Source organism: Anser cygnoides, chromosome 15 (genome assembly GCF_040182565.1).
Source record: "Anser cygnoides isolate HZ-2024a breed goose chromosome 15, Taihu_goose_T2T_genome, whole genome shotgun sequence".
Lineage (NCBI taxonomy): Eukaryota > Metazoa > Chordata > Aves > Anseriformes > Anatidae > Anser > Anser cygnoides.
In genome coordinates this window covers 11,600,349-11,626,672 of record NC_089887.1, presented here as the reverse complement: position 1 = coordinate 11,626,672, position 26,324 = coordinate 11,600,349, and the positions used below count along the sequence as shown (strand labels likewise).

The 26,324-nt window shown below is 50.9% G+C and overlaps 1 protein-coding gene across 4 annotated transcripts in view; it reads left to right on the top strand.

Annotated features, from left to right (window-relative positions):
- The first annotated feature begins 288 nt into the window (after positions 1 to 288).
- MGRN1 (mahogunin ring finger 1) overlaps positions 289 to 26,324 on the top strand; it is a 57,215-nt gene continuing 31,179 nt past the window's right edge. For 2 of the 4 annotated variants that reach the window (XM_066977882.1, XM_066977883.1), the window contains exons 1-4: positions 289 to 487; positions 8,352 to 8,470; positions 10,925 to 11,013; positions 15,826 to 15,972. In XM_066977882.1, coding sequence (XP_066833983.1) covers positions 400 to 487; positions 8,352 to 8,470; positions 10,925 to 11,013; positions 15,826 to 15,972 — 443 coding nt within the window. In that variant the 5' untranslated portion in view covers positions 289 to 399. The remainder of the gene's footprint in view (positions 488 to 8,351; positions 8,471 to 10,924; positions 11,014 to 15,825; positions 15,973 to 26,324) is intronic. The other 2 variants (XM_066977884.1, XM_066977885.1) reach the window with 1 other exon arrangement.

Here is a 26,324-nt window from a genome sequence, read left to right as displayed (position 1 = left end):
GGGTGCATGCGCCTGTGCAGGGTGTATCTCCATGCATGCTCCCTGTGCACCCCTGTGCAGGGTGCATCCCCTTACCCGTGCAAAATGCATCCCGTGCAGGGTGCAGCCTCGCGCATCCCCTTAACAGGATCCATCTCCTCGCAGGGTGCAGCCCCGCGCAGGGCCCTCCCCCCGCCCCCCGCGCCCCTCCCGCGCCCCGCGGAGCCCCGCCCCCTGCCTGCGCAGCGCCCGGCGCGGTGCCTGCCGGGAGCTGTAGGCGCGGCGGGGAGGACTCGCTCTCCCGGCGTGCCCCGCGCCGCGGCGGGTCGGGGTCGGGGTCGGGGTAGGGGTACGGGTGCGCGTGCGGGCCGCTCCCCGCCGCCGCGCCGCTCCGCGCCCCCGGCCGGCCCCGCCGCCGCCATGGGCTCCCTGCTCAGCCGGCGCATCGCGGGCGTGGAGGACATCGACATCCAGGCCAACTCGGCCTACCGCTACCCGCCCAAGTCCGGTGAGCGTCGCGGCCGCGGGGACGGGGCCTCCGCGGCGCCTGGGGGCGGCCCGGGCCCCCCCCCCCCGGTACCCCCCCGGTACCCGCGGCCCCTGGGGGCTGTGGCGCCGTGAGGGGAGGCGGGGGACGCGGGGCGCCGGCCGCTCCGCACCGCCTCGGCTCCGGCCGGGGGCAGCGGCCGGCACCCGGCAGCCGCTCGCAGCCGCGGGCTTCCCGAGGGAGGAGTTCGGCGGGGTTGGGGCCCCAGCAGTGACACTGGGGTGCCAGCAGTGACTTTGGGGTGCCAGCAGCAGGTTGGGGTGCCAGCTGTGAGGTTGGGGTGCCAGCACCTACACTGGGGTGCCAGCAGCAGGTTGGGGTGCCAGCAGCAGGTTGGGGTGCCAGCAGCAGGTTGGGGTGCCAGCTGTGACATTGGGGTGCCAGCAGGAGGTTGAGGTGCCAGCTGTGAGGTTGGGGTGCCAGCTGTGACATTGGGGTGCCAGCAGCAGGTTGGGGTGCCAGCTGTGACATTGGGGTGCCAGCTGTGACGTTGGGGTGCCAGCAGCAGGTTGGGGTGCCAGCTGTGACACTGGGGTGCCAGCACTGATGTTGGGGTGCCAGCTGTGACACTGGGGTGCCAGCAGTGAGGTTGGGGTGCCAGCAGCAGGTTGGGGTGCCAGCTGTGACATTGGGGTGCCAGCAGTGACTTTGGGTTTGGGGTGCCAGCACCTACATTGGGGTGCCAGCAGCAGGTTGGGGTGCCAGCTGTGAGGTTGGGGTGCCAGCTGTGAGGTTGGGGTGCCAGCAGTGACACTGGGGTGCCAGCAGCAGGTTGGGGTGCCAGCAGCAGGTTGGGGTGCCAGCAGCAGGTTGGGGTGCCAGCTGTGAGGTTGGGGTGCCAGCTGTGAGGTTGGGGTGCCAGCAGCAGGTTGGGGTGCCAGCAGCAGGTTGGGGTGCCAGCAGCAGGTTGGGGTGCCAGCTGTGACACTGGGGTGCCAGCTGTGAGTTTGGATGCCAGCTGTGAGGTTGGGGTGCCAGCAGTGACTTTGGGGTGCCAGCAGCAGGTTGGGGTGCCAGCAGTGACACTGGGGTGCCAGCAGTGAGGTTGGGGTGCCAGCAGCGACACTGGGGTGCCAGCACTGACGTTGGGGTGCCGGCTGTGACACTGGGGAGCCAGCACTGACATTGGGGAGCCAGCAGTGACTTTGGGGTGGGGGTGCCAGCTGTGACATTGGGGTGCCAGCAGGAGGTTGGGATGCCAGCAGTGAGGTTGGGGTGCCAGCTGTGAGGTTGGGGTGCCAGCTGTGAGGTTGGGGTGCCAGCTGTGAGGTTGGGGTGCCAGCAGCAGGTTGGGGTGCCAGCAGCAGGTTGGGGTGCCAGCAGCAGGTTGGCGTGCCAGCTGTGACACTGGGGTGCCAGCAGGAGGTTGAGGTGCCAGCAGCAGGTTGGGGTGCCAGCAGCGACACTGGGGTGCCAGCACTGACATTGGGGAGCCAGCAGCAGCGCTCCGGGGAGGTGAGGGTGAGCCTGTGACTCACCTCGTCTCTGGCCCGGCTTGGCTCGTTTAAAGGGCTGTCCTTATCCTTCCCACGAAGGAAGCTCAGGAGCTCTTTTCTCCTACGGCGGCCGCTCGCCCACCAGTGCCTGTGTTTCTGTTCTGCTGCAGGCTCAGAGCCGCAGAGCGCCAGCCTGAGCTCCCTCTTTCCCTCCCTCCGTCCCTGTCGGGCAGGTGCGGCGTAGCCTCGCTCAGAGGCTCGCGTGCTGCCCGTGCTTTATGGCTGTGAAATCGCCAGGGCCGTGCGATGGAGGGAGCCGGGTTCCCCCTTTCTGTTGGGAGGAGGTGGAAGATCTTCTCGAGCAGAGTCCCGACATCCTCGTGCCTTGCCTTGTCGCAGGTTTGCACGCTGGGAAAGGCCCCGGAGCTGTCTGCTGAGCTCCGTCTGTTGTGTCGTGGGCCCTGCTAGCGAGTTCCTTACGCGTAGAGCTTGCGCTTGACTTCTGTTGACACTTGGAAAGGATTTTAGATACAGACTGGATTAATTATTGCTACCACATACGATGAACATTAAACTGCTTCTTTGAAATCCTCATCCTGTTGTTTCTGTACCGTTGTGATTACCCGGACGGGGATTTAACGGCGTGTTGCGTTTCAGCAGTGTGTCTGTAGGTGCTGACCAGGGCAGTCGGGTCCGCTCTGCGTGTTGATGTGCACCCAGGAGGGGTCTGTTGTCCGCCGTGCTGTCAAAAAGCGCTCCGTGCACGGCACCTCCCTTGTAAAACCAAGCAGCTGTTGCTTTAGTTGATTTAAAAAAATATATATTTCCTTTAAAGGCAATCGGGTGCTTGTTAGTCATGGCTGAGCTTTCTATTGCACTTCCTTGTGCGCGTCCTGAAAGCCCGCTGGCTTTGGGCTGGACCTTTCTCTTTGCTTTCTTCAGGTTTGTCTGACAAGGGTTCTGTTGACTTCAGGAAGGGAGAAGGGCTTTTGGAGCTCAAGGTCGCTCCTGGCAGAAGAACAGGTCCTGAGCGCTGCTAGGCTGGAGAGTGAAAGAAGGTCCCTGGCAGAACGGGGAGGGTTGTGCCGGTGGCAGCTCCTTCCCTGGTTTTACTCTGGAGTGTGCCGAGAAGGGCACTGCCCCTCCGGTCCTGTGGTCCTCAGGGGGTTTGACTCGGGCCTGGAAGATCGGCCGTGCCTGGCGCGGGACGTGGCAGCCTGACGTGAGCAGTGTGGTTAGATGTATTTCGTGAAGCTCGCAGGAAACCGCACAACAAGCTCTCGGGAAAAGGATTGCTAACGTGACCGTGTCGCTGCGAGCCCTGTGCTGCTGCTGCCCGCCATACTGGAAGGAGCCCACATCTCCGTCAGGTGGGTGACGCATTTTGGTGTGTGCCGAGGTGTTCGCCTGGCGCCCCGGCGCTCCCCGGGCTGCTCAGACCGTACCCATGAGGACGCAGAGAGGGCAGGGAGCGCCGCCCGAGCTTACTCGTCTGCTGGCGGCCTGTGCGGCGCCGAGGCCTCTCTGCCGCCTCCGGCGTCCTTCCCCTCTGAACCCAAACCGCTCTGGGCCGTCAGCGGGCGCCCGGGCGGGATGCTGCGGCTCTGCTCGGCTGCCGTCCGTGGTCGGGATTGCTTTGGAGGACGCCGGTTCGCATTCTGCAGCCATAAAGCCCTGTTGCGCAGGTGGAAAGGAACCCAAGCATGAAGCGTAGGTGTCCCGGCTGTAGTTTAAGCGGTCCGAGAAGGAAGGCGCTGCTTTGGCAGGCTGCACCCGGCGATGGCACCTTGTTGAGTCACAGCCGGTCGCAAACGCGGTGGCGGACGGTCGCTGCTCTGTTGCCTCTTGGCGTGGTTACAACTGGGCCGGTCGTGCTCTGGGGTTGTGGAATCTGGCTCGGTCCCTAGGAGCCGAGGTCACGAAGGAGGCACCGGCAGGTCGTCCGGCAGCCGTGCTGCAACCGCTACGCGGTGCAGCAGTTGGGAATCCGCCTCGGAAAATGCCCAGCCTGTTCCTCCGAGGTTCTGGGTGCGGATCGTCTGCTCTGCCCCTCCTGCAGCATGGGGAGACGGGGCTGCTGAAACGCCGCGAGGTGATACCCACTTCCCTTCTTTAATCACGGGCGCATTTAACCTTCCTGGCTTGCTTTATGGGGACGGTGAGCATTGCGGATGCCTGCCCAGTTGGACAGGAGTTGGAGAAGGGCCCATTTGCAGAGAGGAATTCCAGCCTCCGTGAAGCGCGCTAAAAAAGGGTAATCACAGGGAACAGCTCCCAGTCCTCGCTCTGCGTCTGTGCTTGAAGCGGTAAAACGACCCGTGGCGTTGCGTGCAGCCTCGGTGCACGATGCCCCCATCGCTTTAGCAACCAGCGAGCAGTGCACCAGCGTTTCCTGCAGCTCCTTCGTCAGCTCGGCTCTCGTCCCAGCAAGCTCATCTGCAGCGCGGAGCGGGTGCACGTGCCCCGGAGCTGGCTTTCCTCCTCTGGAGTAGCCTCTTGCAGGAAAACTGCAGAGCGCGGCCTCTGGGAGATACAAGGAGCCAGGTTGGAGCTCTCTGAAAGCCAACTGGTTTGTTGTGTGGGCGCCACGCTTTGACGAGAGAAAGAGCAATCGTGAATAAGAGCACCCGAGCTGTACCCGGTCCACCGCCTTGCTCCCAGCTCACGAGCCGCACGTGCTGTGACGAGGTGGGACAGAAATACCTTCCTCTCCTTCCTCGCCCGCTCTGCAGGACGCAGCGCCGTGGCTGCCGCCCTTCCTCCCGCGGCCCTTCTGCCCGGACTTGATCCCACCCCGCTGGCTGCCCCCTCCTGCCTCGCGGTGCCTTCTCCCCAGCTCCTCGCGGGCACCCGACTGGAGGGCTTACGGCCCCAAAGCGGTGACTTCTGTGGTTTTTTTTAATTTATTTTTTTCCCCTGGATTGCATTTAACCCAGCTCAGTGCCACGCTCCGGGGAGGTTGCCGTGCGGTGGCTGTCGGCGGCCCCGCGGGGCCGTGCCGGGGAGGCGAGGGGCTTCTTCCAGGCACCGCTTTGGGCTGCGCCCAGCGCCTGCCTCGTGCGCGGTGCAGGCGTGCCTGGCTGAGAGCTCGGAAAGGAGCCCGCCTCTTCCGCTTCCCTGATAACCCTAATAACGGTAGGGAGCCCAAACTGTCATCGACTTGCGCTCTCTTCTTGGCCGTACTGCCGTGCAGCCCTCGTGTCGACGGGGCTACAGATTTATCGTAGGCAGAAGCGGGGGTTTTGCTCTGGCTGCCGTTCCCGTGGCACGGAGGCCGCAGGGGCGCAGCAGCACCGGAGTGGGACTCGGGGCGAGACGCTGGCTCCTTTATGAGATAAAAGCCCGGCTCCCCGCTGGACTCGGTGGTAAGCAGTGCGTTCGGTGTGGTGCCTCGGAGGAGCCTTGGTTCCAGTTTTGTTTGCATGAGACAAATTATTGAGCCAGACTTGGCCATTCCGGATGTTCCAGTGGTTTTTTATTTTTTTTTCCCTTTTCCCCAGACACTGTCAAGTTTTCCCCTGCAGCAGTATCTCTTGCATCTACCACTTGTACTTTACCTACCTTAGCAGCGCCCCCCGTTCTTGTTCTTTTACCTAGCATTCTCCTGTGCTTTGTGCCAATCTCCTCTGGGGAGGTAAAGTTTAGGGCAGAGTTTAAGTTAAAGGAAGGGCACGGTTTTTTCTTTGCTCTGTCTTTCGTTTCTCGTTCGCCCCAGCTGGTGTGGTTCTTTCCTCGCATGCACGTCACTGCTTTTTCCTGGTGGATTTCTGGTTTTAGTGGTTCTGTGCAGGGTTAATCCAAAGATCTTCTTTTTTTTCCTTTTTTTTTTTCCTTTTTTTTTTCCTGCCAAAGAGAGCGGTGCTGAGCTTCCCCCTTGGGTCTGTAGTTACAGAGCTCTGTGTAAAGCTGTCCTGCACAAGGCAGGCCGGGGTGTCGTACAGACTGGGGGACGCGTGGGAACGGGGCTCTAGAGGCAGCGTGGTCCGGATAAAAGCCTGAAGCGGTGTTTGCAGTGGAGTTGGAAGCGGAACCCCGAGATGCAGCTGCAGCAGGATTTTAATGCGTTCTTACAGCCGTTACGAGTTCTGTCAGTCGTGTGCCAGGTGCGTGGAAGCAAGGCGTCCTGGTGACCAGATTTGCATGGAAGAAAGAAGAAACCTCATTTTTTCCTTCCTGAAGTTTTCCTGAGGTTTCTCCGTCCTTGCGGTCCTTGGTGTGATACTTACACAAGTGCTTTCCTCAAGCGTTTCGTCTCCAGCTCGGGCAAAGTCTCAGCTGCTGGTGACGGTAGGTGGGGGCGGTGGCAGCGCGCTGGCTCTGGCCGCTGGCATTTCGGATGGGAAGACCAAGTGAGGGAGGTGAATTCACGTTCTGCTCGCGATGCCGTGCGTGTGTTAATGTCAGCGTCCTCCCTCACGCCTTGACCATGCTGGTTACGCATCGCGGCGCTGGTCCGGCCCCAGGAGAGAGCCTGGCTCCCTTTTCACCTGAAGGTGCTGGAAAGGCTGCTTGGGATGGTGTCTCAAAGCAGCCGTCTTCCCGAAGGCGCTGGGTCTGTGGCCGTGAGCAGCCCTCCGTCCTCCGGCTGCGGGATGCGGATCTGCCCCGTGGAAACGCCCTGCTCTGAGTTTGTGGTGTGGAGAACGTGGAAAGCACGGGAAGAACCCCACAAAGTCTCGTTCGCCGAGTACCAAATGTGTCCACGCGTGAGGAGTGAGCTGACTCCGATCCCTGATTGTCAGCTGCTGCAGTTCCGAGACATCCTGCGCGAGCGTTGTCTTCACGGTTGATCAGATGAGATGCTCCAAAACACAATCCTACTTGACCCACGTGAAATGTGAAATTAATTCCTAACCCCCAGCATTCGTCACGCTTTTCTGAACCTTAGTCTAAGCATAAACCACCGCGGTGTATCTTGGGTCGAGCTAGCTGTGCTAGGAGACTGCCTGCAGGTTGGATCATTTTTAATTCGTTGCTTCTGGGAGGGTTGGGAAAAGGTTGTCTGTCACTTGGAGCACCTACGTTTCCTTACGTGGATTCTAGGTAGATTCTGGACCTATGCTGAGGTCGGTTGCTGTATCTGGAAAGAGCGATGTGCTTCTATAACGCAGACATCTGGCTGCTCGTCAGCTGAGCTCAGCAGTAGGGAGCACTCGTCGTTAAAGCACTGCCATCTGTGCAGAGTAAGAAAAGACTTTCTCGAAGCATAAAGGAAAAAAGCCTTAATGGAAAAAGCAGAACCATTCATGAAAGCCCTTCCATTTCGGAGTAAATTATGCTTGCTCCTAGCTAAAGGGATTGCAAATCCTTCTGTAATGCCTCCGCAACCATTCAGATGATTAGCTGCTGCTTCTGTGACTCGCTTTAAAACAAATTTTATGCTGTCTGTGCATCGCACCTAGGGAAGTGAGTGCGTGTTTGGCTCAATGCTTAACACCCCCCCAAAAAACAAACAAACAAACAAAAACCCTTCGGGGAAAATGGCTTGGGTGGAACCTCTTCGTGCTCTGCTGATGCTGACCCCTCTGAAAACTTAACTCCAGAAAGTTGACACTTAAGTGTTTTCCCAAAGTCTTTCTGGAAGAAAGCTGTATCTGGAAGATGTGCTCCCGTACATCTGAATGGGTTTGGTGTGACTTTGCAGGTAATTCCGTGCTCCAGAGTTAATTTGCAAAGTTAATTAGTTAATTCTGTGCTCCAGAATCCCAGTGGCCTTTGCACGCTCGTCTCCTGAAATTTGTACCGTAGTGCTTAAAGGTAAACGGAACGAATCCGTGGTGAAGCTTTCAGAGATGAGGTTTGGTTTCGTCAGTCCCAGGGCTTCTCTCTTCCAGACGGCCGTGTTCTGCATTTGGAGCTACCTGTGTTTAGTCAAATTCAGCAGCTAGGCACGTTGCTTCTAGCAGGCACAGGAGAGGGTTTGTGCGGCTCTGGCCCTGGGAGATGCCCAGCAGGAGCTGCTCTGGCTGTGCAGGAAGGAGCCGGAGGGAGCGCCGTCCGTCCCTGAGCAGGGTGCTGCTCCTTGGGGGACTGGGAAAAGGGGGAAGGATTCACCAGGACTGAGAAGTTTTGGGAAGGGCTGTCTGTGTTCTGGAAACAAGCTGAGCGGGATGCTCTCTGTCTAATCATTTATTCTAGGGTGATTTTTTTCTGCTTCTGCTGTTGGCGGTGGCCTTGAGTAGTGCAGGGAAGGGGAGATCGAGCAAGTGTTCTCGTGTCGTGTGCTCTGTTATACTTGTGAACTGAAAACGGCACAGAGCAGCTGTTCTCTAGGAAGCATTCATTTAGATTTTTTCATAGAATATCCCGAGTTGGAAGGGGCCCATGAGGATCATAAAGTCCAAGTCCTTCTGTTCCCTGGTGTTTATTATTATTTTATTTTTTTCTAGGAAACTACTTTGCAAGTCACTTCTTTATGGGAGGCGAGAAGTTCGACACCCCTCACCCCGAGGGCTACCTTTTTGGCGAGAACATGGATCTAAACTTCCTTGGGAACAGACCCGTTCAGGCAAGTTCCTATATTCTGTCTTTGTTACACTTTTCTGCTCAGAAAGTCTGTTCTTCAGATTTCCCAGTCGGAACATGGAGGTATTTTGGGGCTCGCAGATATCTTACGAGACTGGAAAAAGCTGCCTGCTCCAGCGCCTGGCTTGTTCTTTTGTGGGAGCCGGCAATGTCGTGGGGGACAGGTAGGGATTTTATGCAAGGGTCATGCTTTAGGTTTCTCTTGCATCTCAGAATTGCTTAAAAACAACCAAAAGGTGACGGAGTAGGAGCCATTTGGAGGTTTTCCAAGTGCCGGAGAGGAGAGGGAAAAGAGCTGCTTGCTTTGCCGGCTGTTTTCCTAGATGTTTCTGCAGCTTCAAAACGTGAAAAAGAAAAAAATGATGTAACGGCTCTCATCTTCACAAAAGCTGTGAATGTGAGTTAATTCGTGCTCGTAGAGCTCAGAGGGAGTTTAGTATCATCCTGTTTTACAGCTGGGGGAAACTGAGGCAGGATGACTTGATGGTTTGAATTTGCACCGGGGAGGAGCACGTTCTCCCTTCCAAGGCCGTGCCCTTGGTCTTCTCATCTTCTCAAGACCGTGGTTGTTTCAGAGGGCTCCGCAGGGGAGGACAAGTGAGAATGCAGGGAGCCCCTGGTTAAGCAGGAAGTGCAGATGAGCAGCAGAATTAGGAAGGAGGGACTTCACATGGAAATTCTTCTGGGCGTAGCAGTGCTATGCAGGCCTGGGGATGCTTGCCAAATATCCTGTGCTGTCTGCGTGCAGGACCCGTGCAGGACAGCGATTAAAAGCTGACCGCTTTTCCTTTGCTCTGTGACTTCCAGTGAAAGCAGAAGACGCAACTATTAGTTAACTATCCCGCGTGCCTGTGGCTGTAGGGACTAACCTTGGCGTCTCAGAGTTAAATTATCTGCATGTCTCCGCCTGGGTTTCCTTGCAGACATCCTCACACTGAATTTCGTCATTTCTTCACAGGGGAGTGGGTGAGAATACTATTAACACAGTGGGACGTTTGCCAAATAGGCTTAAGAGAGGGAGGCTGTCGTGGTATATAGTTTGCCTATGTAAAGGTAATGCCCTTTGGCAGCTCTGATTAATCTTCAAGAGAAAACACTCAAACATGCAGCAGCAAAACTACTTTGTGGAACTGGGCCAATTTCTCTTTTTTTGAATAACTGAGGTCTTGACTGCTCTGCTTACAGCAGTGCCACTGACCACAGTGTTGAGCAGTCAGGTCGCAAAGAAAGTGAAAGCCAACCCTGTCAATTCTCTGCTGCTTGTGGCTGTGCCACGGGACCTTCTGTGGCATCCTCATGTTGGTCAGGAACCAGCACGTTTTCTTTCAGGCTCTGTTTCTCGTCCCACCGATACGTTTTTGAGACCTGAGCGGGCAGTGCTGAAGGGATGTGTCCTGGAGCTGCCCCAAAGCTCGGCAGGAGCAGCATTTGTCTGCCTCTTCAGCAGATTCCTCATTTCTAAGGAGACAGGTGTATCGGTGGTCCCCGATGCTTCCCCTCCACATCAGCCACACAGTTCTGCACTGCTGCGGGGCCCTGGGAGCTCTGTGGTCGAGGGACCACAACCCTCGTGCGGCTGCTGCTTACGTCCAGAGTAACCTCCAGCCTGAAAGCCCATCCTGGAGCTCTGTCTTTGTGTCGTGCTGTTGCTCTGAGGTGGAGTGTGCCTGCATTTCCAGCGTGAGCGCCTGCCAGACCTGGCAGCTGGGTGAGCGCGCGTTTCTGCCTCAGAGTGCCCCGAGCAGGCGGGAGGTGCGGCTGTGAGGGTGCTGGTCCCCGCAGCACGCAGCTCTCCTCGCGCTCCTCCGTGGGGGTTCTGTGACCAGCGTGGAGAATTCCAGCCCGAAGCCATGTCCTCCTCTATTTAAAGGACAATCTGTGAGAGGAGGGCTCTTGACTGTGAAAGAGACTGAGACAACCCTATTCCTGTCTCTCTTTTTTTTTTTTTCTTTTTTCCCCCCCCGGAACATTTGCCTCATTGTTTCAGAATAAAAGAGTTGTCCCTGGTAATCCAGAGCTTCTGCATGCTGATTAGCAGCCACATCGCTGTCTGCGTGCTGTAACACACATGAAAGCTGCATTTCTTCTGCTCGAGCTGGAGGTCGTTTCTTTAGTGGAAATAAAAGCTAAATAAAAGCTTGTGGGAGCGAGGCTTTCTAGACTGCAAACTCAGAGTGCAGAAAAAGAGCTTGTGAAAGCGCCCCTTGTTAAAGTACGTACTCCTGGTTTGAACTACTGCTGGGCCAGGGCATGATTTTCACTCTGAAACAGGCTTTATTTATCCGTAAATATAATTCTCTATTACTGCTCCTTGTGGCTGCTGCTGTACTGAGCACACTTAGAGGTGTTTCTTGATTGGGGTAAATTATTTGTCAGGTAGCATGCTGCTGCCTTCAATTGTACAATAATAAGACAATTATTTGCATTTTTATTTCAGTTTCCCTATGTAACTCCAGCTCCACATGAGCCTGTGAAGACACTGAGAAGTTTGGTGAATATCCGCAAAGACTCTCTCCGTCTTGTGAGGTACTGTTCTTGCCTGAACTCTTTGTTTCATTCAACCCAGCGACTGGTATCCGGGGCTAAACTGCATTTGATAAGGTTTTGAACAAATAGCTGAATCCCAAATCTTTGTTTCACCAGAGCTTTCATGTAGTTCATGTGTTCCTTATCCCTGGACTTCAGTAATCTGTATTTCTAGCGAGAACCAGTGTCTGGTCTCTGTCTACAGGAGAAACTAGAGTGGTAAACAAAACCTTGGTTTTTGCCTGGAATCATTAGCACAAATGGAAGATATTAGTCAGGTCAATAAACCTTGCAGACAGATTCCATTCTGCATTGTTGTGCAAGCCAGAAAGTAGCTGTTTCTGGTGCAAGTCACTGGCTGGGAAGACTGATTGGTCTTGAGTGAAACTTCCTCAGGTTTCTTCTGCTGCCAAGCTAAAGTTTGGTCCTAGCGTTATGTACTTGTTTCAACGGCTTGTGTCCCATTAGCAGGGGAAGGAGGTCTGGGTAATCTTGGAGGTCTGTTACCTTTCACTGCTTAAGACTGAGATGTGAAGCAGCACCAGCAAAAATGTGAGTTCTGGGTTAAGTGCAATGGTTAACACAGCCCTTGGGCTGCCCGCTTCCAAACATATGGCTGCGGAACAGGGGCCCTGCACACAGTGCTTTGTTTCGGTCGGAGCGGCCGGGCAGGTGGCCAGCCAAAGCATTTCTCAAAGGTCCTCGAGTCGCTCTGAATTCTGTGTCACGGGCGCAGGGCTGGAGTACTGGCAGGGGGCCAGCTTCAGCTCTCAGCCAAGGTGATTCTGAGAGCACGGCATAATGTGAGTAATTCGAGTCATAACAATGCAAAACACGAGTTTGTTTTTATCTTTTTTTTTTTTTTTAAATACCAGTGGTTTCAAAACTGATTGAACAGGAAAAGAAGGAGGAATGTCTGAAGAAGTAACTACTGATGAACTGCTCCGAATGCTGTCCAGCTTTTTCAGCTAAAGGGTGGGAAGTACTTCCCTAGACAAAAGTCTCCCTTTCCTCCCAGGACTTGCTGTGGAAAGGGCGTTTCGTTCTCCTTTCAAACATCCGCATACACAGCACAACATGTGTTGGAAGCTGAGGGGAAAGTGGCTTTTTTTTCAAAGGGAGAGAGCTTGCTGTGAATGGAGGAGTTGGGCGGGTGTAGTACATGCAGTTCTGTCGCTTTGCTTTCTGTGATTTCACGTCCTGTCCTCCCAAGCAGAGCTGCAGCTCCTGGGCTCTTCGGAATGTAATGTCCAGGTACCTTGACAGTGTCTTTGCACTGACGGGGTTTGCATCCCTGTAATTCCCAGTACTGTCGATTCTTTCTCAGCCTCATGGGCTCTCACAGGCTCTTGTGCTGCTGTGTTAGTGCTGACGACAGCACCACCACCGTTACTCTATTTCATTTTATAACAATGTAGACCCAGAATGGGATTTTAATTGCCAGTCCGCAAGGGCACATTCTGTCTTGTGCTTTTCCAGTAATGTGGACTGGAGACTTTTCCTTTCTCCCTCCGTACATGTAAAGACACTTTGTGCCTTCTCCATCTTGATTTATAGGCAGTCAGTGGTTAGACCTTGGAGATTCTTTCTGGAAGCAGTTAAATTTTCACCTCCTTCACCAAATAAAGTAATGTTGAGCTGAGGGTTTAGGTACCAGGCAGATTTTGATGGTTTATCAAGCCGTTTGGTCCTTGCAAGCCATTAGGTTCTGCTTGTGTTTAACTGAAAATCCGTTGATCATGTCTGAACAGGGTGTTGATCCATAATTTGGAGTACAGAGCTTTGTGGAGGAACATGAGGAAATTTTCACCCTGGCTTTCTGCCCTGCTCTGGCCAGACAAAATCCTGAGCCTTGCCAAATCCTGAGTATTTAAAACAGCTTTGGAGAGAAGCAAAAATCCTGTGGATATTGGTGTTGAAGTTCTGAGTCTTTGATGCCTCATGTGAGTGCTTAACTTCCAGCAGGATGAGGCTCTGGGAGCCTCAGAGGAGGGTAGCACGAGTTTTGCTGTTAACCACTGGCAGTAAAAGATAGTCTCGTGTCTGTCTTGTGCCCCTCTTGGTCCTGGCTTGAAGGCTGTTGTTCAGAGCTGAAGTACCTGATGGGCTGGTCCAGGCTCACCAAAGTGGAGGCACTTCAGTTGCAGGAGGAAGGCCAGCTCACGAGGCAGTGTGTTTCCCGGAGCAGTTGCATCCCAACTTGCGCTCTTCTTCAGTGTGGTCTTTGGACTTGGAGTAGATCATCGTGGCACAACAATGTGAATGCTCACAGAGATGTCAGCCAGTTCATCCTTCATTTGGTGATTGCCCTGATACTGATGTAATCCATTTATGCACATAATCTCATGCTAAGTCGCACAGTACTTAACATTTATACTGCGTGTCTACCAAGTTGTTGGTCAGACTTTTTAATCTTGAAGTCCTTGTTACGTGGCTGACATTCTCCTTGACCACCAGCACCAGGCACGAATGATGGGAAGATGTGTATGCAACCTTACCGTGGCTGTCGCTGTTCAGACACGTGTGCTTTGCCCCTTGCTCCGGTGATGCTGCTCCAGGCAGACAAGGCTCTGGCTCTACTACTTTGCCGCAGATGCAGCCTACAGCAGACTTCTCAGCAGGTACTCGGTTACAGTCAGCACTCAGGGGTTATCCAGGGCACCAGATCTTTTCTAGTCTAGGTTTCACCCATTTTCTCCTTGAAAGTGTGGGAGCATGTTCTGAATGCTGGCAAGAAGGTGCAGAGGTGAAGCTGGGAGCAGGAGAGTGGTCTGAGAACCTGTATGCTCTTTATGATTTCCCTGAGAAGACAAAACAGCCAACGGTTTTACTATTGACATGTTGCTTTTGTGGGACCTGCCCTCCCCCAGGTCTCCTGCCTTGTTATTTGAGGCTGTTCTGGGTATTTAGACCTGTTGTTGATCTGTAACTTATGCCTTCCTACCGATGTGTGCAATGAGAAAAGGTCTTTGAGCTAACTGTCATCAGTGGCTGCCTGCAACAGTTGCTGGTTCTCCCCTACCCTACTTCTGGAGATCTGCTCCTCTTGCCCTTTGCTGCCTGCCTTGGATCAGAGGAGGGCAGTGGAGAAAGAGGTAATTTGCAGCTTGTGCTGCTGCTTTCTCTGGACACGCGCAGCACTCATGGGTGGTTTGTTGCCTTCTGTCTTCCTGGGTTGATCCAGCTCAAAATGTTGAAGCTACTCTCTGTGTTTCCTATGAAAACCTGCACTGCTGGCTGGAGTGTTTCTTGTGTACATCCTTGAAGTGCCACGATTTTATTCTCTGAATAATGCTTGCTTCTGTGAGAATAAGCTTATTCTATAACTGGCTGTTGTATCTTGGCTGCTGCAGATGTTTAGACTACCAATTCTTGGGTTTTGTCTTTTTTTTTATACTAGCATGTTGGGTATATTCCAGCTTGATTTACTGTTCTGACCTAGGTGAATGTCTGGCAAAAGTCTTGTTTTGAGCTCTCCAACTCCTTCAGACAGGAATGCAAGTGTATGCCGTAGTGAGGCTGATTCATTGAGGTCACGTTGTTACAAGCGTTTACGTAAGGCATTTGATTATATGGCTCTTAAACTTTATTTTGCACCTTCTGTATTAATTTGCTGGAGCTGAACATTTCATTCTTGTTCAGCACATTAAGTAAAATTCGTGCTGGAACCCTCTTAATTAGGCAGCGGTTATTACATCTCAGTGAACTTGGTAAATACGGATTCCCTTGACAATTTTTAGATTGAATTACGGAGGTATGCCTAGCCCATTTCTGGCTATTTTCATCAGTGCAGCGTGTTTGTGGAGGCTCTTTAACGAAGGGAGAGGCTGACTGATACCGTGAAGTCAGGGATGGTGCCAAGCTTCTTCTGAGTAGTTCAGCTGCCTGGCTTTGACCCAGGCGTCCTGGCAGTGAAGCTGCCACTGACGGACAGTGGGACTGGGCAACAAAGCGGTATTGTTGTACGCTCCTCAAAGCCAACCTGCTGCGTTCACCATTCCTACACAGCACACGACCTAACTGTGGTACCTGAAGTTGCAGGGTTACGGTGGGATTCGAACTTACATTTAAGAATCTGCTTCTGCTCTGCCGGTGAATCACATCCTCCCCCTGTCACACAGAGCTCAGGGGCGGGGAGCTCTCCACGTGGTACGTTGCGTTTGCTGCTTGTTCCAGGACCTGTTGGTCTCCCTGGCCATTGGCATGCCGTAGCTCACTGCTCATCCGGTGCCGTACCTCGTTGCCCTGGAGCCTGTGTGCTTCGTACCGCCTGTTTTACTGGGGCAGGGAGAAGGAGTAATCTGCGGTGGTGATCAGCCGCTGCACAGTAAGATCCAGCTGTCCAGTAGCCCAAATCCCAGTTATGACTCCTCTTATGTTTATTGAAATACCGTGTAAACTCATTTTTGAATTTGGTTATCATGCATCTGTTTTGCAGTCGAATGTTTAATTTTTATTTATATAATAAATGTATGTAAGCTTCAGTCATGAACGTTTCTTCTCCTAACGTCTGGTGTTCAGTAGGTCACCTTGGCTCTTTCCATGGCTGTAAGGCTGGGTAAGATCCCTCAACATCATCTCTGCGTAATTCACTTTGGACAAATAACTTAATACCTGTCATAATAACTTTGGACAAATCTCAGAAGAAGTCTCCTCAGAGGAAAGAATGGAAATCTCTTGGGCACTGTGGAAGCCCTTGATGTCTTGCCTGCCCAGGACACCTAGATTGGAGTACTTTTGTCCCGATTTTCAGAGTGAACTTCGTCACTAATGAATGCCTTATGTTTTAATCCTCTGGCATTTGTCTTTCAGGTATAAAGATGATGTTGACAGTCCTACTGAGGAGAATGGGAAGCAGAAAGTCCTGTACAGCCTGGAGTTCACGTTCGATGCAGATGCCCGTGTTGCCATCACAATCTACTGCCAGGCTACGGAGGAGTTTGTCGGTGGCATGGCAGTGTAAGTCCTGGGCTTGTGGGCATGTGGAGGGGTACAGGAGCTCTTGGGCGATGAGCATGTCTAACATCTCTTGTTAATCACCATTGAGACAATGCTGCCACAGGTGAAATCTCAGTTTTGTTTTATATATTCTGATAGCTTTGAATATTGCTTTCACTTCCTTGCCCCACATAGCCAATTTTCTCTCTTGTTCCCTTTTTGGTTTGTCTTTTGGGTGTGGGGAAACCATTCTGTGTGCAACAAAGGAGAGGAACTCATGGCTGTATGCTTTGTAAGCAAGATGATTTATGAAATTGAACAAACAAACAAACATCGTTTCCCCTCAAATGCTACCTGTTTTTTCCACATCACCCAGTTCACTGGATTTTTGTGTGATTTCCCTGTGATGGGAGCATCTGGGCCACCAAAGAGAAGTTCTATCTGACATTTACATAGCGAGTCTGCGTGGAATTGAGGCCCACCTAAAGCCCCTTCTGGGGTGAATGACCGCCTCAAAACAGGCTATTGAGAGATGGCTGTTAGGAGGGTTTACTGCCCAGAAACCCTGTCTGTATGTTTCCTGCTAGGTACAGACTGTTTTGGGTAGCTGTAAAAAGAACGGTCCAAATGTGGTCAATGGAGTCTTCCCCATATATTTCATTCTAGTAATGCATATGTACAAATTTTCCAGCCTTTTTATCTAAATCACCACATTTAAACCATTCCAATCAACACTGTATCCAGTAAGACTACAAAGTTTCCCCTCTGTATTAAGGGTTAAGGTGGCTGAAACTTACTCTTCCTTATGTGTGGTAGGTATCCTTGAGCTGCTGGTACATTATTGCAGGCTTCCAATAACCATAGGACAAAAGAATTCTTCTTGTTCTATGGATAAAGGAAGATTCAGGCTGCAGAAGCTCTTGGCTTCTAGTAGAGGCTTTTGGCTGATCAGCAGCTCTGTGCACGCAGCGCTGACGGCTTCTGCAGTTGTGCTCTTGATTTGGGGGTAAGGTCAAGTTTTATTTAAGTGATTTTCAGAGGTTTCAGCAGGGAGATATGTATGAAAACCATAAAATGGCTTGTATGCTTTATGCAGAGTATAAACAGCCCACTAATGATCAATGAGAGAGGTAGTTTTAGAAGTGAGACAAGCTCAATGCTCCCATCCAGATGTGCATTCCTCCGAACTGGAGGATATCCCGATCGAAGATTTTTGTTTAGGCCCCTCTCTTCCGTTGAAGCCTGTGGCCGCCTTTATTTTGGGGAAGGTAGTGAATTAGCTCTTTCTAAGTGCTTGAAAAATATCTCTCACCAAACTCAGAAAACCTTTTCTGTTTAGATCCAGGTTTTCCTGAGCAGAGCTGAATGCAGCATCAGCATAATGCATGGGTGCCTTAGAAATCCTGATAAAGTTTCCGTGTTCTGTTTCTTAGGTCCTTAGGTTTCCTGTGAATTTAGTGCTAGTGAAGTGTTGGAATGGCAGCCTTGGAGATTGAAGTCCTCTTTTCCTAATACAGGTACAACGTGGACAGGTGACCAGTTTCCCTTGTGCTGCCCTGCAGAGCATTCCTTGTGCTTTGAAATAAGAAGGAAACCATCTATGGGCTAGTGGGGAGAGCTGAGGGCCTCTGTGGCCAGGGTGGATGTATTTATGTTGTCAAACTTCAGGCATGGCTGAAGTGATCTAAAACAAGCCTTGCTGATTTATTTCAATCTTGTTTTGCATACTCATTTGTTAGTTTATCCCAAATGAAAATTTGCTTGCCACTGATCAGCAACAATGAAACATTTGCATTTACAACTCAGCATAAGCTTCAGATCAAACTTTGTGCTATATTTTATGAAGACTAAGTCTAGAAAGAGTGTGCATATAGTTTTGAATTTATTCTTTCAGACTCTTGGTTTTACATTTTCTTGTGTTAGAATGCTATTCTAAAAGAAAATGTGGTTTTTAGTTTTGTTTTTTAACCAAGCTGTGCTTGGGTGGGAAGTACAAGTTTATCACCCAAGACCAGCACTTTACCATTCTTGTTGGTTTAACTGCTCTGCATTGGACTTTTAAAAGGCTATTAAAACAAGTTTTGCTTTTAATAATAGCTGTAATAATTCCATTAAGCTATTATGGTATAGAACTAATTGCTTCTGGACTGTGTTTTCACTTCTGTAACTAGTAGCTCTCTCCTCTCAGAACTCGATCGGTTGATTGGAGATGGAAAACACAGTTTCTGGTTCACTTAAGAATGTGTTTTACTGAAATTTCATACCATGCACTAAGCTAGTGGCTGCCCCCAGTTCTGTTGTCTGTTCTTTAAAGCTTATGCAGCAAACATACCTAATTGCTTTTTAAATTTAATTCCTGGATGGAGTTTCTGAAAGTTAACATAACTGTCAACTGCAGAGAAAAATATTTTTGAAAATACAAAGTTTCTAATCCACCCTGTCCATGGTTCACCAAAAGACGGATCTCTGTTCAGATGATGGAGGAGGAGCCTTTGTTCATGAGCCCTGCCTACCTCTGCACGAAACCAGGATCTGTGGTCGGACGTCGTTACTTGCTAACTAAACGGGGCTGACGATACTGAGCTGCCCTGTTAGGGTGGGAGCAGTCCCCAGTGCGCAAAACCTTCATGTTGGAAGTCAAAGCACTTGGATTCCGCTCTTGCTTCCACTGCCGGCCTTTTATTTAATAAGCTATACTTTAATTTCCCCATAGTATAGGAGTAATGAACTGGCTGTTTCTGCTCTGGAGTTCTTGGATGATAAATGTTACATAAGAATGGGGCGTGGGGGGCCGCACCAGCAGCCAGTGAACTTTTTGGAAGGCATGATCCTGATTTCATGCAGATGTGTAGGTAATAAGGGCTGGGGGAAGTGAGATACAAAGACTTTATAAGCTGCTTTAATTCAACCCAGGCAATTTTTCCATGTGGAGGTGGCTCATGAAGCACGTCTCGGGGCTAGTGCAGCTGCCCGAAGTAGGCACTTCTGCTTCTCTGGATTTGCTGGCTGCTAGTAAAAAAAAAACCTTTTGAAGCTCTGATTTCAGCTTTGCAAAGCAATTCTGAAAGGGCAGTGCTATAATTACTTTGATTTATTATTTTCAAGTTCTAGTGGAAAAAAAAAATCGGGCTGCATTCTTAGAGCTCTAAGTGCATTTTTAGTGCATTAACGGGAATGCAGCTTCCCCCTGTGTGGGGTGGTGGTTTTCCCTTTTTCTCCTTTTCTTTTGGTGCTAACACCTACGTTTAAGGAACAAGCATGTGGGAAAGCTGCACTGTGTATAAATTCTAAACTTTATTGCTGTGTCCAGTGCTTGTGAAGAAGACTCTCTTTAAAACAGAACACTTTTTTTTTTTTTTTTTCCACTTTCCTGAATTGATGCTGATTCCTAAAATGGGAGAAACTTTCTGGACCATTGTCTAAAGCAGAAATTTCCTCCTAGTCCCTGGCCTGCAGCATGGCTCCTTAGAAGTGCTAAACAAGTTATTCTTGCTTCTCTGCTGGAAGAACTGCTGAACCTGATAGCATCCGGGATCCTGATAGCATCAGCGCTCCTGCTCCTGTGAAACTCCTGCTGGGAACATTGTTGTGTTCATGCAATTTGGCGTGGGAGGAGGGCTGGGAGGGGAGGTGGCTCTCGGTGAGCAGGGGCACTGCTTGTTGTAGAGCCTCTGCTCATCTTGGAGCCATGGCACCTGCATTGCCTGCGTTTTGTAGGCCTACCTTTATGATTAGCTAGCTGTGACCAAAGGGAAGTGTTTCTGCAATCCAGGAAGCTTCCTCCTAGAATTGCTTGGGCTCCGTTTAAAAGCTGCTGGCTTTCTCAGGATGGGCCTGCGCTGCCTGTGCTGACCTGTCTCAAAGAGCATTCAGCAGACTCTCCCAGAGATGTGTTCAGCTACGCTGTTTCCCAGCCAAGATCTTGGTAACATGTAGCTCCCAACCACTGTCCTCTTGTCCTGAACTGTTGAACTCTGAATTTCACAGGGAGCTGAATTGTTACCACTGCGGGGCCATAGTTGAACAGTGAAGTGTGGAGAAAGCATACACGTGGCTGTTTGTGGTTGTAAAGCTATCTACACCTCTGTGTAGACAATATGTGGCCATATTCCTGTGGAAAGATGTCCAGTACTTTCTGGTGCTAGGGGAGGTATCTGTAGAAGCCTCTTGGACAACATGGGAATTAGTTTAAATCTGGAAGGGACTGCTGCTTTGCCCAGATAAATATCTTTGCCCAGTTAGGTTGAGCTCAAAGACTCTTTATATGAAAACACGTTAGTTCTCAGAGGACCAGTGGGTGCATGACCCGGAAGATAACAGAGACCAGATCTATCTGTGTCTGGAGCCTTTTTAATGGCAGGGAATTTGTGGTGATCCGCTTCTGAACGGCTCAAGACCCCTGTTATCCTTAGTTTTATTTATTTTTGTGGTTGTTTCCATTGTCTTTGGTTTGGGAAGCTGTCAGATTGGCCTGCTTTGCTTGTGTTTCGTATGGCAGTCCCGCCAACGTGCTTTAGCACAGAGTCTTCCCTGGGGATCCGCCCTCATCTTTGGTTAGCGGTGGGTGTGCTCTTGGGGAGCTAGTCTGTAATCTGGCTGCCTCGGAGAGTGTGATGTTTCTCAGTTTGTCCTTTTCTTTGGCTTCAGCTTCCCTGCAGCTGGGTAGAAAGCAGAGAAGAGCTTGGCTGGGGACACCATGGTGACTGCTTGACTGCTCACCCATGAGGACAAGGCTCAGTGGCACTGAGGCAAAACAGTACCTGTCACCTTCAAAACCATCTTACAAACAAATTTCCTGTCAGAATCTGTGGCGCTAACTGGGTTTTCTAGTCAGAGAGGCAGCTCTGCCCCTCTGGTGGAGGGGTTCAGCCATCATCTCATGCAAAAGACTTAATGGATTATTGCAGTGTTCCTGGACAAGGAGTTTGAGGAGGCTTGAGGATGCTGCTGGCTCAGCTGGTGCCGGTAGTGTGAAGGCCACTTGGCCAAGGTAGATCAAGCAGTGGGCTCTCAAAAGTCGAGCCTTGAAATGGAGAAATAACTCCTGGGGGGAAGCAGATGGAGGAGACTAACGATGGCATTAGGGATGATGCAGTTCTGGAGACTTGTGGCCTGTGCTGCAGGGAGTGAGCTGGGCAGAGATGGGGTCCCTGGCAAGACGTTTGGCGGGAGAGAGGACCTGGGATGTCGAGTCAGAAGGATATTTTAGGGATGGGGATTAGTGAATGATTGGGTTCAGTCTGCTTGGTGAACTCTGGGGCACAGGTTTTGGGCAGGCCAGAGGAGGTGTGCGTGCAGGAGCTAGGCAAAGGGTGACCAGGGTGGGCTAAAAGGTGTAAGAATCTCTGCCTTAGCGTATGGGAGGCATGAGCATGCAGGCATGGAAGCTGTGTATCAGCTACTTGCTAAGCCTGTAATTTTCCCCAGATAAATGAGAGGAGGCCCTATTGCATTGTCATTGCAGGCCTAACAGTACTTCTCAGCAGTTCCTAGAGAACAGTTAGCTGAAGGAATTCCAGATCATAGCCTGCCTTTTCCTTCAGTGAATGGTTCGTGTGTTCATACCCTCAGATTGGTTTTAGGAGACAGGTATGTTTTTTAGAGCAGGCTACAGAGGCGTTCGTATTCTTGTTGTATGTGCTTGTGGAACTCATCCTTTCCATTTCTGGCAGAAGCCCTGATGTGCACGCTATTAGGCTGTTCCTGGGAGAGCCCCCAGGAATTTTCCAGCTGTAGGTATCCTGCTGACTAGCAGGAAGGATTGTGCAGTTAAAACATGACAGCAGTGGTTATTTCCTCAGGGGAAGGAGTCAAACCAGCCCTGTAGCTGGAAGCACTTAAAACAGCCAGCTCTGAAGACATGAACAATCCAGGCAGATCAGGAGCTGATGATAAATATGACGTGAGAGATCTGAGTTTTGCAGTCCATTCTTATGACAAAGAGTTTCCTCTTTGGGCAGAAAAGATACTCTTTTGTGTCCTAATAATGTTGCCAAACTCCGTTTCTTCATTATAAAGAGACAACGCAATGAAAACAGTCCAGTTTAGCTCTGTCAGTCCTTGCCCTTTTTTAGGACTGTGCTGTTTGTGTTGCTGATGCACAAATGGGTGTACTGGAATTTTTAAAATCCCATTTCCTTGTTTGTTTTACAATGCCTGCTACACATTACTAACATCCTACCACAGTCTTTCAAGCTGACAGTGGACATGACACTGCAATAGATTATGTATTTCGTCTGCGTGTGGAGATTTGAATAGTTGGTTCACAAAATGAAATCCAAGTGAAATGTGTAGCTCAGCGCATGGCTGTTTTCACTAAAGCTTGTGTAGGAGAGACAGCGGCACTCGTATTCCTTTGGTTATTTAATAGCCTCTGTCTATTCAGGGCCTTTGAAAGGTGCTCTTGCTGTTTTTGGCTGGTGACTGTGGTGATTAATATGAATTCTTTGTGCAGAGAGATTTCTTCTGTGTGAAGAAATCAGAGGCAAGTGCTGTTTTCTGCTAGGCACAAGCCTTTACAGCCAAAGCCTGCTTTGATCCATGCAGACACCAGTCCCCAAGGGACTGTAGTGTACAAAGTTCACATGTTGGAAAGCTAAATTCTATAGATTTCATTGAACAGAGAAACCCTCTGTCTTTAATAAGAGTTCTGGCCTTTGTGCCTCTCTCTGTAGCTGTTGTGTAAGTACCAGCTTTGAAGCCTGGTTAGAGTCGTGAGTGCAGCTCTCCCTACAGTAAGCTCAGCAGCTGAAGCTGGATGTCTGCAGGTGCTGGAACAGGATGTGGATGGCGAGGTTTCAGTTGCACGGTAAGGTGTTTGTTTCCTCCCGGCCTGGAGTGGAAGTTTAATCCTGGGTGGAGGTGGGGAGGAGGAGAGAGCACGTGTGGCAGTGGCTGTAGCACACCAGATGAGCACCTGATTAACGTCCAAACTGCGTCGGAGCTCCTTTGGGCTGGATCTTGCCTAACTCTGGCTGAGACCTAGGTCTATGTCCTTCTTACATTTTGTTAGTGTTTCTTTTATCAATAAAAAATCACTTTGCGTTATTCGGGATGCTTGTTCAACTTCCTTCTTCCCCCAAAGCTGACCTGTCAGATCCTGCCCCAAAACAGGAGATGTGCAGGTGGAAGAGAGAGGCGCCAATGTGCTTGCTCCACATCAACTCCTGGCCCCTTTGAACATCAGCAGAACATGACTGGCTCCCTCCTCATCACTTGTATGAGGACGTGGAGCCTGCCAGGCAGCCACAACCTGCAGCAGTTGAAGAGCTGGTTCCTGAGTTCCTTCTAAAGCTCCTGTGCGGCTCCTCAGTAACTCTGGTTTGTCTTCACTTCTCTGCAAATTGCCAAGCAACACACATAGCTGTGCTGAAGAAAGAGGACTGTTGTCTCGTTGAGAGGCTCCTCCAAGTGCAGGCTATCTCACGGCTGTTAGTAATCAGAAATAGTACCTTGGGGCCATGGTGCTACTTGCATCCTGCTTTTCCTTGTATGCTTTCCTCTGAGGAAAGGGGACTGGACAGCGCTGTGCACGACTGAGGCAAGTTGGCCAGGGTCCTTGCTCGGTACTTCTCGGTCCGCGGTCCCAGCACGCTTGTAGCAGGAACCATCTTTTGACAGTCCGAGGCAGCCACAGCGCCAGGTGGAGCTGAGCGTGAAGAAGCCTGGGGGAGTTGGGGCTGGTGCCCTGCTGAAAACTTCCCTGGGTGCCACTCTAGGGATGAGCGAGAGGGAGAAGCTCCCAGACGCGTTCTTTTTGTGCTTCCAGTGAGCCTGTGGCAACAGAGACTTAGCTCAGCTCAGCAGGTTCCCAAGCACCAGCATGCCCCTGGTGGTTTGGGAGCTAATTAAGGTGCCCAGCAGCAAGCCTGGACTGAGCCTGGGGAGAAGCTGCTTGAGCCACAGGCTGAGCTTCTCCTTGCAGGCGGTGAGTGCTTCTCAGCTGATAGTGGAGGAGTGAGATTTGGGAAATAATTTTAATTTATTTCCTGTTCTCTTAAAATCCCTGCGCTGCAGCATCTCGTCTGCTGGTTCTGTTATACAGCTGGTTTGGGGGGCTGGAAGGGTTTGGAAGGGGGAGGAAGCAGTCAACGTGAGGTGTAAGTTTTGCTCTGTGGGAGTAAAGATGTGTCAAAGAGTTTACAGGAGGAGGTGAGATGTATGAATCCTGAGGACAAAGCTGGGGGTTGCTGCTGCAGCCAGTTGTGTGGTACCTCGCATTGTTGGTGATTCTCATAGCTGTCAGGGGTATCCGAGCAAACAGGTTTAAAAAAGTACGGACTGGGATTTCTGTTTGGAACTGATCTAATGGGACAAATCCCACTTCTTCATTGTTCTGAGCTGCCAGCGATCGCTAGGGGTTTTGTTAGGTCTCCCTTCTGGACCGTGAGCTGTCCTGGTGCAGTCTGAAAAACTGCAGCCAGATGTTCTGATTTCAGCCCTTATGCAGGGAAAGGCAGTGCATTTCTTCTCTGGCATCCTTTATAATTAATACATGTTGCCTTTCTGTCACATCTCCTTGGCTATACAGAGCTTCTTCACTCTTGCTTGCTGTAAGCTCCCAGCAGCAAAGGCAGGGGAGAGAAGACTTGTGAATACACTGCTGGCTGCAGGTCTCCAGGCATTCAGTCTGAGTGTTCAGATCCAAGGCTGACATGCTTTTTGGCAGTGTGGACCAGACAGTAAAAATTTCCAAGGCAGAAATCCCACTTGGTTCGCTTGGGGAAGCTTCTTTGATATTTTTGTGATGCTCTTCAGCTCAGGAAATCTGTGTACCTGGGTTATGTCCTTCCTCAAGGACTTAGAGCAATGCGTGTCAGCAGAACATGGATTACAAATATTTTTTTTCAGCAGGCATGCTCTCTGTGGCAAGCAACATGAGTGATCTGGAGAGATGGCAGAGTTGGCATATTCTTAGATACTTTGAGAGTTTTTTAATCAGTATTTCTGAAGGGGCTGTGTCTTATCTCAGCAGCTCCTACATCTCTTGATTGCGATCTGGTTTTCTGTTAAATATTCGGTGAGAACCTTATCTGACCCCATTTCTGCTAAGACTTCTGTGATTTTTCGCAGTAGGGACCCATTGCATGCTCTCAACTTGGAGGAGATTTCTGCCTGGTGCGGGAAACTGTCCAGATGAGAAGATACTAAAACATTCTTCATTGCGAGCCTAATGTGAGCTATGGGACTTTTTCCTAATACCTCCCTGAAGTGAAAAGGCAGATGGGTGGATTTTCTCATTAGTTTGATCCTTTGTAGTTGTGGTGCGGACGAGCAGAGGATCTCTGCTAGTATTGTTCTACCCCATTCTCCCTGGGCAGTGTTGCTTGTTTTCCTCAGATACACTGTTTTGGGCTTCTGGAGCTGTTAAGTGCAGGTCCTCCTGCCTTTGTGGCACTTGCCACGAGCATATTTATGCCCTTTTCCCTGCTGCTGCAGAGCATCTCATCCAGGCCATTTCTGACCACTTGCTCCTCCTGTGCACTTCAGTTCCAGTACGTTCCTGACTTGCTGTCACCGTAGATAAGCCCTTTTTCCATCCCCTGCCTTCCCAGCTGCACAGGGAGAATTGTGCCTCTCTGCAGAGCTGGGAAGCTTTGAGAGAGCCACAAAAGGAGCCAGATACAGGCTTACTCTATTCATTGTGCTTGACAACTCAGTAAATAAAACTTCACTCAATCGCTCGCTCTGTAATTCACACATAAAAGATCTGTCGTTCTGATCTCTCCCACACCATGCTTTAAATGCAAAGGATGGAGTGAGACCTCCTAGTAAAGCAGCACAATTTCAGTGCCGTTCAAAAGTCTTCTAGGGTAAGGTATTGTCATAAATAACAGCGCACCTACCTTGGCAGGAAGAACAGTGCACATGGTGATCCTGGTCTTCATCATGGCCTTTTAGAATTTAACATGGATCTTGTGACACTTGATAAGCCTGGAAGACCATTGCCTCCTGGATCCTCAGAGGGTGCTGGAACTACGCTAGCTTCCAGGGAAATGCAGCAGATCGTGACAGTGGGGAGCCTGGATTTTCCTCTTGGATATGAGAGGAATTAATAAGTATTCATCATCTACTGGTATTCAGGTTCTTATAACCTCAGCTGCCAAATGAATCTTAATCATTGCGCTTTAAATCTCTGGATTGGATGATGCTGGCCTGAGCCCTGGAGGGCAGCCAGCCACCCCTGGGGGCTCCTGCACTCTGACATCAGGTAGGGAGGCCCATAACTGGCAGGGGTATGGGTGCTGGGAGCCTGTCCCCCCCAAGCCAAGCTGGGTGGATTTGGGAGCAGGGTTCCTTTGGCCTCTGCATCAACTGGGTCCTGAGAATGTGCCTTGCCTTTCCATCCTGCTTGGGGAGGGGAGCGCAGTGGC